General features: G+C 37.7%; 1 protein-coding gene across 4 annotated transcripts in view; it reads left to right on the top strand.

Annotated features, from left to right (window-relative positions):
* The window catches only part of pitpnb (phosphatidylinositol transfer protein, beta), a 41,752-nt gene continuing 23,076 nt past the window's right edge, over positions 1-18,676 (top strand). For 2 of the 4 annotated variants that reach the window (NM_001328435.1, NM_200920.2), the window contains exons 1-5: positions 1-92; positions 3,813-3,843; positions 13,900-14,045; positions 14,903-14,994; positions 15,434-15,441. In NM_001328435.1, the coding sequence (NP_001315364.1) occupies positions 73-92; positions 3,813-3,843; positions 13,900-14,045; positions 14,903-14,994; positions 15,434-15,441 (297 nt within the window). In that variant the 5' untranslated portion in view covers positions 1-72. The remainder of the gene's footprint in view (positions 93-3,812; positions 3,844-13,899; positions 14,046-14,902; positions 14,995-15,433; positions 15,442-18,676) is intronic. The other 2 variants (XM_073913630.1, XM_073913629.1) reach the window with 1 other exon arrangement.

Consider the following 18,676-nt stretch of genomic DNA (forward strand, 5'->3'; position numbering starts at 1 on the left):
GGAATCACTTAGCTTGTGACATCATCCGTGACGTCGGCAGGCCTGCGCGCAGCCGTAACCGGTGGAAAGAAGATGGTGCTCATCAAGGAATAGTAAGTGGAAGTCATGTATTCTTACCCAGAAATTGACTTTGCCGATGGTTTACACATGATAAATGTGCGTCTGTTCATCGCTGAGTACTTTGACAGGGCGAAATATGGATTCGCGGCGGCAAACGCGCTCCCGGGAAGTGCGCGAGACACCGGCTCGCATGAGGCCCAGCTTTAGCCGCGGTAGCATGTAGCATTGGCATGCTAGCCCAAGCGAAACCACTTGCCATTCATTTTCAACGAGTGGCGGGTTAGCACGCACTCTTAGCGGGTCGATATTAGCCTTCAAGATTAAACCGCACCAAATCTGATAGTTCCCTCAGACCAGACATATCGAAATCTTAATCGATTTATATCGGTTTATATTTTAAGAGTACCCCTGGTCCGTGCGGCAGCTCATTTTAACAACACAGGCATAATACTTTTATATTGACAACTTACTTTTCGTGATGTTTGCGGCTGGAAATGTAAGTGTGCCTGCAATGACAGCAAAACCGCTTGACATTTCAGCAACTTTCGAGTGAATCAGAGTTGAATGTCGTATTATATCTTGACGTTTTTATTACTTTTTTGGTCATATATATTGTATATAGCGTCAGACTAAAAATTTCCATCTAATTACAATATGATTTAATAGGTAATTTATATTTAAAATCAATATGTTTTTAAAAGCTGTTAACGACGGCAGGTCGGTCTGTATAGTTGAGTGTTTTAATGATGATTAAACTGTGATGAATGACCCTCTGGCTTGACATAACACGCTTGGTTCGCCTTATTAACCACTTAATCTAATTATATTCACTCGTGTGACTTGGCTATTTTTAGGGATTTTCTTTTTTAGACATTCTTTGGTGCATCCAAATAAGACTTTAAAGAATAAAATTAACAGGCGAATTGAGTTTGTGTGCGCCAGCGGTCATTCATTTCCAACCTGTCCTTGTTTCCTTTCAGGTTTTGTCTTTCTGTTCTCTAGGGATGTAGTTATCACATTTTAATTAAGCTGTCTTCTGTTGGACAGGACATGACATGCTTGAAAACAGTCGCTGTATAGCCCTTAATCTGAGAGATCAGACCAAGATTAAACCACTCTATGAAATCCATTCATTTTCCTTAACCATCTCTCGTGGTTCAACGTTGCCACCCTTTAACTTTGCAAGACAATGCAAATCTGAGCAAACCTGCTGCACTTGACATAATGAAATTGCAATGCAACAGGTGTGCATGGGTTATATTCCAGAAATGTCTCTGCCAGTTTTAAAAAGATCAATACAAGGTACTAAGAAGACTCTAGATCTCTGATTTCACAAGCATCGGCCTCTTGTGGTTTTTAAGGCAGTGCACATATTAAGGAAATGTTATGTAATATAGAAACTGATGTAGGCCTTCCTTTGACAATGGGTGTAGTAGACTTGTGCGATTTGCATGTCTGTAGATGTATTTCTTCATTTTCAAGATTGATTCACACCGAGGGCTGGCATTGCTGTATTAGATTATTAGATCATACGATGATATTGTGCATCGAGGAGAGACTGATTGGTCATCTCCGTCTGGTTTCCATTAACACAGCTTCATATATTATTTAATGTTTTCTAAACAAAATGACCAGCCTGTGAAAATGAACATTATTCATAGCATTTAATCCACATCCACCTATCCGTCTGTAATGCATATTCTGTAATAGAATGTACAGCAAATGAGAATTATTGTTATTAAAAAATGTTAACGCATACTAAGGCTGCGCTACATATTGCAACTTTGTTTTAACGAATTTAATTGTTTTAACATCTATGTCCCAATGTGTGCATTCACAGTATCCGCAGTGTTGAGTTGCGATTATTGTTGATCAGCAATAAAGACAATGGCTGCGTCCTAACCCGCCTACTAAGTAGGTACTGCATTTGAATTTAAACGTACTACTCAGCCGTTAGAAAAGTACGTTCTATACAGTATGAACGTGAGAAGTATGAATGGAATTCGGACGTACTACATCCGCCATTTTGTCATGGTCACGTGACCTACCTGCGTCAGTTGCGTCACTTTGGCTGCGTCCGAAACCACATACTTCCATACTATATAGTACGCTAAAATCAGTATGCGAGCTGAGTAGTATGTCCGAATTCATAGAATTCGAAAATCAGCATGCGAGAAGTACCCGGATGACTTACTAGTACAGAGTGAGATTCTGGAGTGCGCATCCCATGCATCCCATAATGCCCCGCGAGAGAATTCATGAATGGAATTGAGGCGACGCAACTGACACAGGTAGGTCACGTAACCATGACAAAATGGCGGATGTTGTACGTCCGAATTCCATTCATACTTTTCACATTCATACTGTATAGAACTAACTTTTCTAACGGCTGAGTACTACGTTTAAATTCAAATGCAGTACCTACTGAGTAGTAGGCGGTTTCGGACGCAGCCCTTATTTCCATTCATGAATTCTCTTGTGGGGCATCATGGGATAGCGCAGCGTGCATGGGATGCACACTCTAGAATCTCGCCGGAAGTAGTAAGTCATCCGGGTACTTCTCGCATACTGATTGTCGAATTCTATGAATTCAGACATACTACTCAGCTCGCATACTGATTTTAGCGTACTATACAGTATGGAAGTATGCAGTTTCGAACGCAGCCTATATGTTGTTTTCAATCACGTGGTTCTGGTGACATGCGAAAGTCAGATGGAGGGCAGGGAGTAAAAATCTGAATAGGAAACACAAAGAAAAAGTCCCTATTTTTGCAATTTATACCATATTTCAAAGGAGATATAGGTTGCTTTCACACCTGGGAATCGATTCAGTTGTTCCGAAACAGAGATTACAATTGTTACATTGTTGCTCTTTGCTCTAGAGCGGTTCGCTTTTACATTGCAAAGTTTCTAATCGTACCAAAAGACCTCAAACAAGTCACGTGTGCATAAACTCTCCTCGCATTGGTCAGAGTGTCAGGGTTTATTTTGCAGCATCCCGCTCAGCTGTCAGGAGAGGTGGTGGTGATTGACAAGGTGCGTGAGCTTGCGACGTGTCTGAGGAGAGATGCGGTGGGGAGGGGTGAGAAGGGCCTATTTGAGGACCGTGAGGGAGACGCAAGATTACCGGGAGATCATCACTCGTTTGTGGGCATCCGGAGACTCGCGAAACTTCTCGCCCTAATCATAATTCTGTCTTCATATCGCTGTATGCCTATTACATATGCATAAAACACTGTGATATAACCGCGCTCGGATCCGATCGCTTTCTCACTGCAATCGAACCGCTCCAGGGTTCGTTTCAATCGAGCCGAGACCACCTCACTCAGGCGGTCTCGGAGCCATTACTTTGGCGCGGAACAGAGCGCGATTGCCCTGTTCACATATGCTAAATGAACCGCGCTAACTGGGCAAACGAGGTACGTTCCGAAACAAAAGTGTAGGTGTGAAAGCACCCATAAATAGAAAATGTTGGGCAGGATTCTTACATTATGAAGAAAGAGTTTTCTACTGAACTAAAATATATTTGCCTGTCATCAAGGCGGTAGATAAATCGTATACTGTATACGCTGTTACGTTACATGAAAAATACTATAGTAAATACTATAGTATTTGGAAGCATACTAATTACTTGGTTTAAACTATATCTCAGAATTATATTGTTGATGTGGTACAACACAGCTGAAGTAATGTTTGTGCGAAAAGTTGCCCGTTTTCTCTATTTACATTTCTTCTTTCTTATTGTTTTTCAGTCGTGTGGTTTTACCATGCTCAGTGGAAGAGGTGAGTGCTACTTCTACACTTCTTCCAGTTCTAATAAGTTACATATTTAGTGTAAAAGCATAGCTTTGCATTTACCTTGGCCCCCTATGTTGTGGATGAATGATGATTAAAGTTTGTTATTAGTGATACTTTCATTTTATGATGCATTTGGCTGAAAACCAAAATGGAAAATATCCTTTTTGTAGCTTTAATTTTAATATAAAAAAAAATACAACATAATTTTTTTAGTTTTTAAACATACATAAAATAGTGAAGACATTACAGGTTAGGGTTTAATGTGAATTGGGTAATACAATCCATGTATTCAGCAAAATGCTGCCTTTTTTCTTATTTACTGACAAGATATGATTTTGTATATTGGCTTTTCTGAGGCAAATACTTTCAAGCTTTTTTCTTTATTCAGGGTTAACTCTGATTGTTCAGTTACATGAGACATGTTGCTCTTCAGTCATTTTGTACACTTTTTTTTTGTCAACTTCTGATAGAACTGGTAAATATGACAATATATTTGGTGTGGATAAAAAATTAAATTCAGCTTTATTTGTACAGCGCTTTTACAATGTAGATTGTGTCAAAGCAGCTTCACATAAATGGTCATAGTAACTGGAAAAGTGTAGTTCAGTTTTTAGTGTTTAAGTTCAGTTTAGTTTAGCTCAGTTCAGTGTGATTTAAAATCTTTACTGAGAGTTCAAACACTAAAGAGCAAATTCAGCGATGCGTAGCTCTACCAATCCTGAACCATGCGAGCCAGTGGCGACAGCGGAGAGGGAAAAAAAAACTTCACCTGATAGGAGTGAAGAAAAAAAAACCTTGAGAGAACCAGACTCAGTTGGGCACGACCATTTTAATTTCTCCGCTGGCCAAAAGTCTTGTACAGAGCTTCAGTCACCGTGGTGGAAAAAACAAGTCTATCATTTCATATTATGCACTCATCACTCATGTTGTGGTGTTGCAAAATAATTTGTTTACGTTAATACTTTTCCTAATTTATATGAGCGCAAAATCACAGGCCATTATGAGGATGCACACAGAAATACGAATAACCGCATCTTAAGGAAGTTGCAATCTTGAAAGTACAATGTTTACATTTTGCGTTTGATGTAGCAATAGTTTACACTGGCCCTGTAATCATTAGTTATTGAAATATGTTTTATATTACATTAATAATAAGCAGATTTTTAAATAAATACTTTTAAAAAAAATAAATCAATGGTCCATTTTTGAAGCCAAGCAGGGCTGCGCCTGGTCAGTACCTGGATGGGGACCACATAAGCTAGGTTGCTGCTGGAAGTGGTGTTAGTGAGGCCTGCAGGGGTCTCAACCTGCGGTCTGTGTGGGTCCTAATGCCATACTATAGTTACGGGAATGCTATACTGCTCAGTGAGTGCCGTCTTTCGGAGAGACGTTAAACCAAGGTTCTGACTCTCTGTGGTCATTAAAAATCCCAGGATGTTCTTCGAAAAAGAGTAAGGGGTTAACCCCGGCATCCTGGCCAAATTTGCCCACTGGCCTCTGTCCATCATGGCCTCCTAACCCTCCCTATTTCATAATTAGCTTCATCTCTGTCTCCTCTCCACCAATCAGCTGGTGTGTGGTGTGCGGTCTGGCGCAAAATGGCTGCCGTCGCGTCATCCAGGTGGATGCTGCACACTGGTGGTGGGTGAGGAAATTCCCCCCATTGTGTAAAGCGCTTTGAGTGCCCAGAAAAGCGCTATATAAATGTAAGGAATTATTATTATTATTATTATTATTTTGAAGTTTGTAAAAACTACATGTATTTTTGAATGTTTTTGTTTTAAAATGTGAACCAAATTGAACAATGGGTGTTTATCGAATACTTAGTGATATTTACTTCACAGAACATTAACACAAATAAGCACAGATTCCATCCTTGAATTTAATAATGCATTTCAGTATTGATTAAAGTAGAGAAGTTTTAAAATGGAGAAAAATATTCCACACAGCGGACACTTTTTAAACAAAAAAAGATCATGGTTTAGTTATGTTATGTGGATTCAAAAGACGCTAAATAGTCAAAATGGGTTTGGTGAATGATTTTGACTGACCAAAATTATATATTTTTCATCAAATATTTTAGAAGCTGAATTTTCTGGGCTATTAGTTCCATTAATAGGGCTGTTTGCACCTCCTCAATACAACGCTCAGCAACAACAATTGCGAAAAATCTGTTTTGAGCTTGACTGAAACGTTGAAGACTTGATCAGAGCACCAAGGACAAGATAAAGCATGTCATGCATGTAGAACACGCTTGCCCTCGGGGAACATTTGAGTGTCATGCTCTTGAGAAAAGCAACCTTGATGCAGGCTTGATTGGCATTGTTTGAAGTTTTGCATTTAGGATGCTGCTGATTCATAGCACACTGCAGTCAGACTACTTTTATGAAGTACTTTTGCTGCCTGACAGCTGTCAAGCAGGCAGGCTTTTTTTTTTGTGTGTGTAAGTGATTCAAGCTGCAGATGGCTTCATATGTGATGCATAGATATACCAGGATCTTCTTTCAGAAAAACACACTCTAGGGCTCTTTTCCAAAACCTTGTGAGCTGCTTGATGTTCATGCATATTATGGCATCATGGTTGTGCTTGTCATTTAGAACGCTAGCTCCGAATGCTTTGCAAAAAGCATGAGTTGGTGGAAAATGCAAGAATTAAAAAAAAAAAACTGAATTTTTTTTTTATAAACCATCTGAAGCTGTATTAATTTAGTATCTTTAAAATTGTGTTATACAGGGTGTCCATGGATCCTTAAAGCCTTAAATGCCATAGTATAAAAATAAGGCCTTAATTAGTCTTAAAATGTATTACATACACATTTCAGTCCGTCATGTACCTGCAGGAAGGTAAGAGAGACTCAAAACATGATACATCTTTATTTTATTTCTTTTTAAAGGGCCATGAAACCCCCTCATTTCAGCAGGGTGTTTTCACACCTCTACTTTGGAAAAAGTCAGAAAAGTGGGCGTGTCCAGCTCTGTTTAGGGGGGAGTGTCGGAGGAAGAAAAGAGGCATGGTGTGGGAGTGTCTATTTGGGTGCGCTGAATTTCAGAGTCAAAATACACACACACAGGGAACAAAGTGACTGTGTTTACATGGACATCTGTAGTCAAATTATTTGCCAAATTATTAAATGGTGGACTTTAACTGCAGTTTGGCTCTTTCATTCAGGGAATTCATTCATGCCCCTCACGACAAACGAGATATTTAATTCGAAGAACTGATGTAAGGGTGTATTTTTTATGCAATGTTTGATCCCACACGGCAAATGAGAGAAAAAAACACCTCAGCATTTCCCGGAAACATAGATGCACACGGCAGATAGTGTCAGAAAGCCGCGTGTGTTATTCCGGTCACTAAATGCGGTGAAAATCCTACACGAGTTTGGTTGTGGTGCTAACATGTTTACACTCTGTGCAGTAGTTTGTTCGATACAAACAAACTGAATAAACAAAGCACTGGTCGCTCACTTACCAAATCTGTAGAGACAGGACAATCACCAGCAACTAGAGCCGCGTCTTTATGAAGAGGAGACTACAAGCGAATCCGGATCTCAGCGTTTGCAGATGAGAACAGCTCTCAGGTAAATAATAATCCTCCTTAGACAGGCAAGTTATTGTTGTCGAGCGTCGCGTACACTGTTAATCCACGCGTGACTCCAGCTGCGCTCTCACAGAGAGAAAATGAAAACAAAACTTAACTGCAGCAAACTATAAAAGCAACACTTCACGCTTGTTTTGCCAACACAACATGGCGTCTCTGTCGCCTAAACACTGTGACAGTAATGAATATTAATGAAGTTGCACAATAGAGTGCGCTGATTGGTTTGAACCAAGCTTTACTTATGCATTAATGCAGCACACTGTAAGACGTAATAAGACACACTCTGGCACAGACGTCCAGTCTGCACGCTGGAATACACAATATTATCTCATGACCGTGACGCAGCTTCAAAAATTCGTTTCAAACCAGAAGTACGAATTTGCTTGAAATAACGCAAAAACAACCAATTAACACTTTTTAGTGAAATATAGGCGTCCTAATAGTGTTTTTAGCAGTGTGGGACACATATACGACTGTCAACAGCTCAAAAAATGTGTTTTGGTGTTTCGTGACCCTTAAAAAATGCAATCGAACCAGCCCCGTAAAATGATTTTGTTTCTGTTTTGAAATCTACTTAAATATCTTCGTCTATCTTCATGCAAAACAACATAGGCGGAATCAAAGTCCATTTATAGTCTTCAGCAGAACCCAGTAACATACACACTCGCTGGGGTTTTGTTTTACATAATTAAAGGTTGTGAAGTGCTTTGAAATGTGCGTTTTTTTTATTTGATGTTTGTCTTAATTTTAACTTCAATATGAGGAGAGAGTGAGACAGAGTGGCCCCTCCCCTTTAAAATAACATCCAATAGCATTTTATTTTTATCACAGTGGTTGAGCTCAAGCTCATCAAATGAGAAATGTCATGAAGTGGGCGGGGCTTGTCAGATACTAGATGATCGGTCAAGATGAGGTGATGTGAAAACAATCGTTTATGCATTTAGGCGGATGTGACGAACTGCAAGCTTGGGTATTTCGTTAATGATTTTGTCATTCAACACTTGAAGTACCACATCTAGACAACATAACTTTCTATCAGACAAAAACACTGAAATCGCCAGCCGTGGTTTTCCGAATATGAACCATTTAAAATACAGTAGTAAAGTAAAAGATCTTTCAAAATTTTACAATAAATTACCATACATTGTTTTTTTTTTTTGTGGTGAACTAAAAAAAAATGTTGATCCAATAGACCAGTTACCAACCTACATGACGTCACACGGGTCCCGGGTTGCAAAAAAACAGACAGGCTACAATGGGAAAGATGTGGTGTTTTGCGGTAGAATGCCGAATTCGAGTCCAAAAATGGAAAACTTAACTTTTACCATACACCACACACTGCTTTAATACCGACTGCAGACGTCTTTGGCTAAATGGGAGCTGAATGAAGTGAGGAGCTTATTAGAAATGCTGGACTCTGCAGTTCTCATGTCATATCAGGTCAGTTCACGCTATGCTGAATCATACACATCACTCGTTTTTGATTGCAGAAATGATTTCAGCAAAAACAGTTACATGTGGTTGATTAAACTGCTGACACTGAATGCTGAGAATGAAACTTTAAAGTTACTTTTACAGTAAACTTAGTTTTATATTGACACATTCATTCAGTGACAACGTGTGACAAACTCCCTATGCTGTTTACCACGGCACTTTGAATATTCGGTCTGAAATAACCTGCAAGTGTGACTTGAAAACAACATTAACACTGGTTGTTTGACTGTGAACAATGTTGTACTTTGATAGTCATTGGCTGCTGCTAATATGATTTCACTATTTAGAGTTTGCAAATAATATTTTTATGAAATTATATTATTAAGGAGAAAGTCTGAATGTGCGATTACAAAACCGACTTTACCTCTATGTGTAAGTTCACATACTGCCATACAGGTGATGTTCACTGTCAGAATGCAGTTTTTTTGCGTGTTGGTGATTAATTACCCAGGCCTTGTATAACGTTAGCTCCGTCTTGTTTCCTTGTCTTTAGCTAGGTGTAATCTCGGTGTTTAGCTCTTGAATCTGGTCAGCATGGAGCAGTATTTATTGCACATGACCTCAAAGAACAACATTGTTGGCATCCAAAGACTTGTAGACCTTTAATTTATCTCTTGTAAAATCACTCAGAGCTTCATTGAGATTGTTTATTTCGGGCTGGATGCTCGGTCACTTTGTCCTATCCAATATTCATTGGGCGGGTGCTATCGCAAATGGAGCTGTCAGATGAACGCCGCTCACTTTAACGTTAATTTTGCTGAATCACTGGGCTTGTCACTGGGTGACGAGCTGTTATAATATGCTGTAAGCATTATGTAAATAATATATATATAATATGTAAGTAATTTATCTTATTTTTAAGACAACAACAAACTCTGCACCGTATCTGATGTCATTCCCTTGCTGTTAATGCTAGCGCTCCCGGTTGCTTTCTGCCACCTCCCTACGCGCATCCTGAATGTTTACAGACATGGTAATTGGTCTATTAGGCGGAAGTGACAGACTGCAAGCTTTGAATGTTTATATCAGTTTTATATTTTCTAAACGTGAATTTTGTCACTGTTTTGGAACACACTAGCTAATAATTATCCTCAAAACTAACTGACTGAAACTTACAAAAATGTTTTTTAAATTAAAACAGCTTTTATTCTAGCCGAAATACAACAAATAAGACTTTCAAACAAAGGGGGGCTTATAGTGTGTGTGTGTGTATGCGTGCGTGCGTAATGCCTAATATTAGATCGCCAGAAAGTGAATAATTTATTTATAAATTATAATTAAAATATTGGTGTCTGAGATGCAGCAAGTCCAGAGACTGATGTGTACACCATGGTCATCATGATTTTATATAAAATTCACTTCAATGTGTAATAGTACTAAAATGTGGTTACAAACGAATACTTTCTCAACTCAAATGAGTAGCTGCTTGGACCTAGAAGCAGTATTTCATACGTCACCGATACATCATGATTTAACAAGCGGATAACAATGTGAAAGTGGCACTGTGGTATTAATACAATCTGTAAAACACCTTAAAATGCAATTTAAGCCATTTTAACATTTTCTTTTAAGCTATTTTTAAAATGTTTGCTGCATAATAAAAAAAATGTACACATCCGTCTTAATTTTTTTAAAGAGAGAAAACATCAGTCATGTCGAAGTTGTCAGCAAATGCTTTACCAGAATAAGAATAAATCCAAAAGTAGGTATCTATAAAACAGTAATAAAAAGCTATACATATAAAATATTGGTATATTTAATTTATAATAGGCATACGTTATTGACATTGTTAAAATATGTTTTGTTAGTGTTGTTAATGCAGTTTGAGGGAACTGATGTAAATTATTATTATTATTATTATTATTATTAATAATAACAACATGGATGATGATAATAACAACAACAACGTGGATAATGAAGATAATAATAATAATAATAATGTTTTGAGGTTTTTCACACTTAATGTATAGGTAACCATGTTAATGATGATCAATAGTTGTTGTATAATTATTATTATTATTATTAATAATAATAATAACAACAACAACGTGGATGATGAAGATAATAATAATAATAATAATAATAATAACGTTTTGAAGTTTTTCACACTATATGTATAGGTAACCATGTTAATAATGATCAATAGTTGTTGCTTTTTGTAAAGTCTGAACATATCAGTATTTATTGATGGTACACCATTGTCATAGTTTTCTTAAAATGTGGCTGCTGAGCATGACATGCATATAAGAGCGACATGCAAACGTGACGCACGTGCATTTTCCTGGTGCACCAAGTTACAAATATTTCACATTTTTTGAATGCCACAAGCACACCGCGATTCATGCAAGTAGAACTAACCTTAAATGCTTCACACTTTGTGTGGAATATACACAATTTAAGAATTAACGGCAGACTAATTACCCCAGACAAACACAGCGCTTTGTGCTTTCCTCCATAAACTTGTATCAGTGCTGCAGCAAAAAAAATAAAATAGGTTTTAAACTACTTAATTTACACTATAAAATTGGTTTCAGATTTCATTTTGTGTGGTATTAAGAAGGTCTTAAATATAAGATATATTAGAATCCTCCACCCTCTTATAACTTGCCATTATAGTAGCTGTTTTTATTAATCTTATGTTGTTGCCATTTTTATTGAATGTTTAAAAGTAATTCAAGTATGTATTTATTTAACTTAATGTTTATTTTTACTATAATTCTAATAACATTTATGTGGGGATTAGTTTAAGTAATCTATGCATATATCCAGGGTTGTTGGTAAAACCGGTTTGGCAGCATTATGCCTCTAAGGCATCAATCAGTCACACAAATGCAAAGCTTTGTCTCCATATCTAAAACTGCTGGAAGGGACGTATTTTAATTATGTGAGAGCTGTTTAATTCCCCAGACTCTCATTTAAGTTCCTTATATGTAAAGTCTGTAGGGTTTGTTAATGCATGTGTAACTGCCAGCATACCTTTATGCTGTAAATTATGATTTTTTGCAAATTAACTTGTAAGATATACTGTGTGTTTGTGTAAATGCATGTATATGTCTCTCTAATATGATGTGTTAAAACGGTTTTATTAATATTTGGCCACATAAAGATTAGAGGTGTGAACCTATACTGGTCTCACGGTTCAGTTCGGTTACGATTATCATGCATTCGGTTCAATTCGATATCTGGGTGCATCACGGTGCATTGACGATGCTTTCCATATACAGTGTTATATTTTAGGGGGGAGGCTATAACATGCTGTCTGTTTAAACACACAGCACCACACTGTCTCTCATTCAAACACATACACAAACATAGACAGCACCAAAGAAACAAACACACACACACACACACACACTTTAGCCCTCGCAACAGGGAGAGCTCGCGCTGAGCGCAGCAGAAAAACTAAGAAAAGAAAAAAAACGTAAAAAAGAAGCACTTTTCCGACGGTCCCTTACTGAGAGCTCCTCTCAGTGCGAGCTCTCCCGGCTAAACACATATTGCGAGGGCTTAAACAGAGCAGTGCTCGTAATGTCGATCGAAAAAAAAAAAAGAGAGACAACTGTGAAACATAACCAGCTTTGTCTTTTTGTAGGAAACACACTAGATCTTTTTAGGGTAAGAGTTTTTTGAGTTATTGCCGTCTATAACTGAATGTGTGTCAGGAATATCGAAAACAAAACTAACTGAACTGCGCTCCTTTCTGGCGCCCCCCTGGATGTACAGCGCCCTTAGCATTTGCCTATGGTGCCTATGCCACGGGCCGGCCCTGAGTTGGCTGAGTGTTGTAAATACTCGCGCTCGCCTCCCTCGCCACTGAGCGCATAGGAGATAAATGACGTCAGTACATAATAACCGGTTATGATTATTACTGAACCGCGTCTGCATCGCGGTGCACCGAAGAAACAATTAATTTTGACACCCCTAATAAAGATATCTCCACTTAACCGATTTTGATCTTCAAATCAGCTTTAATCAAGTATTAGATAACACTGTATTTTATTTAAATAATAATATTAGTTTTTTACAGAAATGACAGTGTTGGCTAAGTTAATAAAAAAAAAGAAATTACATTGCAAATGTTTTTAAATTACTAGATCACTTGAACCATATGTATAAATCTCCCTTTAAGGTAATTAGGCAAGTCATTGTATAATTTTGTGATTTATTTATTTTTATTTTTTTCTTAATTTTTTTATTTAATTTTTTCAGGGTTTTTTTATTTACAAACATACAAAATGTGGAAAAAGTAAAGCCCTATGTATACTTTCCGGATGCACTATATGTGTATTAATGTTTACTAATAGTCAGAAGATTTCAGGTACCCAGATGAGCCTGTGTCATTAGTTTCAGTGGATGTTATCTGTGAATAGATTACCTTGGAATATGGTGATTGACCAATCAGGATCAAGTATTTCTGTGCTATGTTTTATACATGTATTTGTATTCATCTTTTCATTTGTAATTGATGAGAAGGGGACCTATTATGCAGAATTCACTATTATAAAGGGGTTATATTACAGTGGCGTGGCAACAATGTGTGAATATAACAAGCTTCCAATTGTAAAACGTGATTAATTTTATTTTTTTAAATTTACACTTCATAACAACTGTCTGTAGATACACTTTGACATCTCTCCCTCATTAGCAAAGGACATTAGTTATTGTTGAATCTGCCACTGTGCTTACACTATTCTAGGAATTTGTGGCTCCACCCTCTTTTGAAAATATCACAGTATCATTTGAATTTAAAGTGACAGTCTCCAAAATCGCACAATTACCGCCAAAGCCTGAGGGGCAGTTTCAATGAGTTCTAAATGAATATTTGTGGACTATTTTGAGCTGAAACTTTACATACTCATCTGAGACTTAATTTACATCTTATAAAAAAGGGCCATCCACCATCCTACCTGTCAAATCTCACCTATTTCTTTTCTCTTCTACTTTAGTATCAAGTTGGGCAGCTTTTCTCGGTGGCTGAAGCCAGTAAAAACGAGACGGGTGGCGGAGAGGGCATCGAAGTACTAAAGAATGAACCATATGAGAAGGAAGGAGAGAAGGGACAATACACACACAAAATCTACCACTTAAAAAGGTAAAAACAAGGTCGACATCTTTAAACTTAAAGGGTTTGTTGACTTAAAACTCATTTAATCTTCCTTGGCTTGTTCCAAATCTGTTTGACTTTCTTTTCTTGAGCACCAAAGAAACAAAGTTTGATGAACGCTCAAAACCTGTAACCATTGACTTTCATAGTATTTGATTTTTCCTATTTTGGTGTTCGACAAAATAAAAAAAAATCAAAAAGGTTTGGAAGTACTTGAGGATGAGTACATTTTTGGGTGAGCTATCCCTTTAGCCAGATTTTTATTATTGTTTTGCACCCTTGTCATTGTTTTTCATTCATTCATTTATTTTCTTGTCGGCTTAGTCCCTTTATTAATCCGGGGTCGCCACAGCGAAATGAACCGCCAACTTATCCAGAAAGTTTTATGCAGCAGATGCCTTTCCAGCCGCAACCCATCTCTGGGAAACATCCACACACACATTCACACACACACACTACGAACAATTTAGCCTACCCAATTCACCTGTACTCCATGTCTTTGGACTGGCGGAAACCAGAGCACCCAGAGGAAACCCACGCGAACGCAGGGAGAACATGCAAACTCCACACAGAAACACCAACTGAGCCGAGGCTCGAACCAGCAACCCAGCGACCTTCTTGCTGTGAGGCGACAGTATTACCTACTGCGCCACTGCTTCGCCGTTATTGTTTTTTACATTTAATTATTATTTTTTTATTAAATACTGATGCCACTTACAATTTAGTGTGATGTGACACATCTTAAGGCTTTCACAACGCCCCATTGACGAACTGTTTATTTAACACAGAGCTGTTCATAATTACTCTTGTGGCTTTCAGCATTCTTGTGTTTTGTGTTCGCATAGTAAAGTGCCAGGTTTTGTGAAGATGATCGCACCCGAAGGAGCTTTAGTTTTCCACGAAAAGGCCTGGAACGCTTATCCATACTGCCGCACAAGTGAGTGGCAAACCTTTCCAAACGTTGTAATTCACAATCCATCAAAATCATATTTGTATTATCTAAGTCAATATGTAATGAATTGCATATTGGCATAGTTGTCATGCATATACAATGTGTTTGATCATTTCATCTACTACTCATATTCGTTAAAGTATTGGGCCAGAAACATACACAGCAAGGATGCAAACATAGACTTAAATGCATCATTAATAAACAATATTATTTAGATTGTTAGTCCACAGAACGAGAACACATTGGGCTCTTGTGATGTATTCATTAGCTATAATATTTTGCATCCATGCACTTGGAGTGTGTTTCAGCCCTAGGCTTTTGAGTCAGTCGTATTGGATTTTTTGACAGTGGAAATGTGAATGTTTTCTGTGTCACCTGATTATTTTTCTTCTTTTATTTTTGCATGCTGCTCCATTCCCTTCAGTTGTGACTGTAAGTACAAACACTAGCTGCCATTATGACTAGCCTAATGTGTTAGTGCATGATCATTTAATATGAGGTGCCTGCTGTTTGCATTAAAGGTGCTGTATGTAGGTTTTTGACTCTTCTGTAGCATAAAAAATACCATAATATGTTTGCAGATATTTAAAGGATCATGACACCCCCCACTTTCAGTTCAGGTCTACCTCAGAATTTTTTCAAAAGATGCACCATAATGGGCGTGGAGCTCCACGAGCAAAGGGCAGGAGTGGGCGTGGCCAGCAGGGGAGAAGGAGGGGAGCAAACGACTGTCGTCAGTCGGCTCACTAAATGAGACACAAATCGTGAGGAGACGCATGATTTTATGATCCGCCCCAAAAATCATTTTAAACCGAAAGCTGAAATTAGCTGACAAAAGCTCAAAATTATCCTGTTTTCCTCACTATTAAAGCTGACAGGTGCTAACTAGTGCTGTCAATGGATTAAAAAAAATTAACTAATTAATCACACCTTTTTAAAAAAATGTATCGCGATTAATCGCATTTAAAAGACTGAAACTTGTAATTTTGGCTATTCAAATCTAAAATTAATGTAAACGCAAGACAAAAACTATTTAAATTCAAAATATAATTGTTTATTGGATTTTTGTTTAACTTTTAACACAGATTTCTTCATGTAAACAACATACCCACAATAAACCATCAAGATCCTGGCTTGACAGCCATATTTATTACAGAAATTAAAACAAAGGCATGTTAATGACATTTAAATTTCAAAACAATCAATGCCATTAAAGAAAACATTGATTTCCATGTTGGATTCTAAGTGGACTACAAAAAAATGCCAAAATACAGGAATTGCAGGAAAATGAAAAAATATAATAATAAACTATAGAATACAAACTGTTGCACTCATTGTAAAGTTTTATTGCTGTGAGTTGAAAACATTAGTTATAGAGTAGAAACAATTTTGCTTAATCCTCCTTTACATTCATCCAGTTGCTAAGACTAGGAGTATCCCGCAAGTGCACAGAGACTCCCAAATGCCCGCAAATGAATGATGATTTCTCGCAAACCGGTCGTTAAATACATTGCACACCCCTCTCGCCCGCATCCCTCCTAGCTCTTCAGGTAGCCTATGTCGCGCGCAACTCACCCCCACCATCCTTCAGGTACGTCTCGCGCGCACACGCCCCTACTCAAATACGTCGCTCACTCTACCCCTGACACCCCTCAACGGGCCTGACACAGACACACACACAAGGCGCTGCAGACGTTTTGGCCCCAACAGCCTTCCATACTGGAGCGACTCCCCTCAGATTCAACACGCATGATCACGTTCATCAAATTTGCTTAAACTAAGCGTCCTAAAGTATTACTGTATTTCACAAGGATTCTGACACAACAACGCGAAGCATACGCTTTCGTTGCGTTTAATGAGGAAACACGCTAAACTTGGAGGGCTCATGCTGAAAGGCAGAGTAATGCCCTGTCTTTGACAGCTCACGACTTCACCAAAGACTTTCTGAGTACATTCACATAAGACACCAATACTCCGATTTTGATATGATTAAGATTATATTCTTATTAAAATTCTACCGTGTAGCCTAAGCAGTGATTTATTACCTTAAAGGAACACCTAGTCACGAAATGCGGAGGATTTTCTTTCTGTTCGCCATGCGGTATCAACTTACAACAGAAGTCGAAAGTTAAAAATAAAAACACCCGAAATTGCATGAAACTTTGGAGAGCCTGGTGATGCGACTAATTGTTTTGTACTGAAACTTGCCTTCAAAAAGTGCTTCCTTGGTCTTATCCACATTTCTTGCATGTTAAACACACGTCCACCACAACAGGAAGTAAAAAAAACCTGCAACTGCGTCAATTGCGTTAATTTTTTTTAACGCATAAATTATTTAAAATTAATCGCATGCGTTAACGCACTAATTTTGACAGCGCTAGTGCTTACATTATCTTAACTGATGCTCAACACACACAAATCTGTTAAAATACTCGAGGGTTTCGTGAACCTTTAAGAAACATGCCAAGTGAACATTCTTGTTTATCTTAAAAACAATGCTGAAGTCAGATAATCTGCTTTGAAAATGTGTGTTGCGTACTGGAATGGCTGTCTTTGTTTTGGTCTCTTTAACCCGCCCAATGCCAGTTTAGCCAATTATATTTCTGAGTTGCCTTGGTGGAAAAAATGGAGGCTGTCAAAGCATGCGTCTGTGACCAAAATGTGACCTCCGGTGGACAGTAGCAGACACTGAAATGAGACTCAGATTCAGAGTTCCACATGAGGTGGTTTTTAATTAGGAAATAATATAAAATATTGCAAACATAAACATTAGATGAGCAAGTTACATTGTAACCCCTATACTAACAGTACATTACGTGAAGAGATATCCAGTGATAAGCAATTTGGCTGTTTGCATCAGATGAAACACGACAGAAATTTAAATAAAGCCAGAATAGTGCACTCACTGCACTCCAACGAAATGTTAGGTTTTATAATCTAATTAATACATATTAAACCTCTTTAACACTATTAAATTTGCATGCTGAATCACTGATATGTGTTGGCTTGCAGTTTTAAAGTTTAATTTCAGATAGGTTATTTTTTATTTACAAGATCTGAGGTGAAATATCGGCTGCTGCTTTCAGTAGTATGGCAATAAATGTCATGTAAAATGGCATTCAAACTCACATTATTAGCATTTATACACTGAATAAAGCACATGAGGTGTACCTGAGGTGATCGTTGTCAGTTTATCCAGTTGTTCAATCGCAAGAAATAGAAGCTGTTTCTAAAATCTAAATTTTTTAGGTGTTGGTTAAAACAAATCTCCTTTTAAAATGGGAATTATTCCATCTATCGGGGGCTGTCGCTTTTATTTAGAACATGACTTAAATTAGACTTTAGGCTTGATAGTTATGCTATTGATGTCGTCAATCTGGCAACCTGTGCATGTGTGCATTTTGAACTAGGCATCCAATACCTAGTTCAACCACTAAGTGTCAAACTTGCATACTGCACCTTTAATGGACATTTTCTCCTTGTTTTTTAGTTTTGATTTTTGATTGATTCTAAAGGTGTAATTTACACTGTAAGCTTCAAGTGTTCAGAGTACTGTGTAAATATCATTGGATCAGAATCAAGCTTGATTTTTGTCATGTTTTGTCTGTGTGCTATTTCTTATGTTGGTAATTTTTTTTATTAAGTGATATAAATTAGGCGTACTTAT

Source organism: Danio rerio, chromosome 10 (assembly GCF_049306965.1).
Source record: "Danio rerio strain Tuebingen ecotype United States chromosome 10, GRCz12tu, whole genome shotgun sequence".
NCBI classification, from domain to species: domain Eukaryota; kingdom Metazoa; phylum Chordata; class Actinopteri; order Cypriniformes; family Danionidae; genus Danio; species Danio rerio.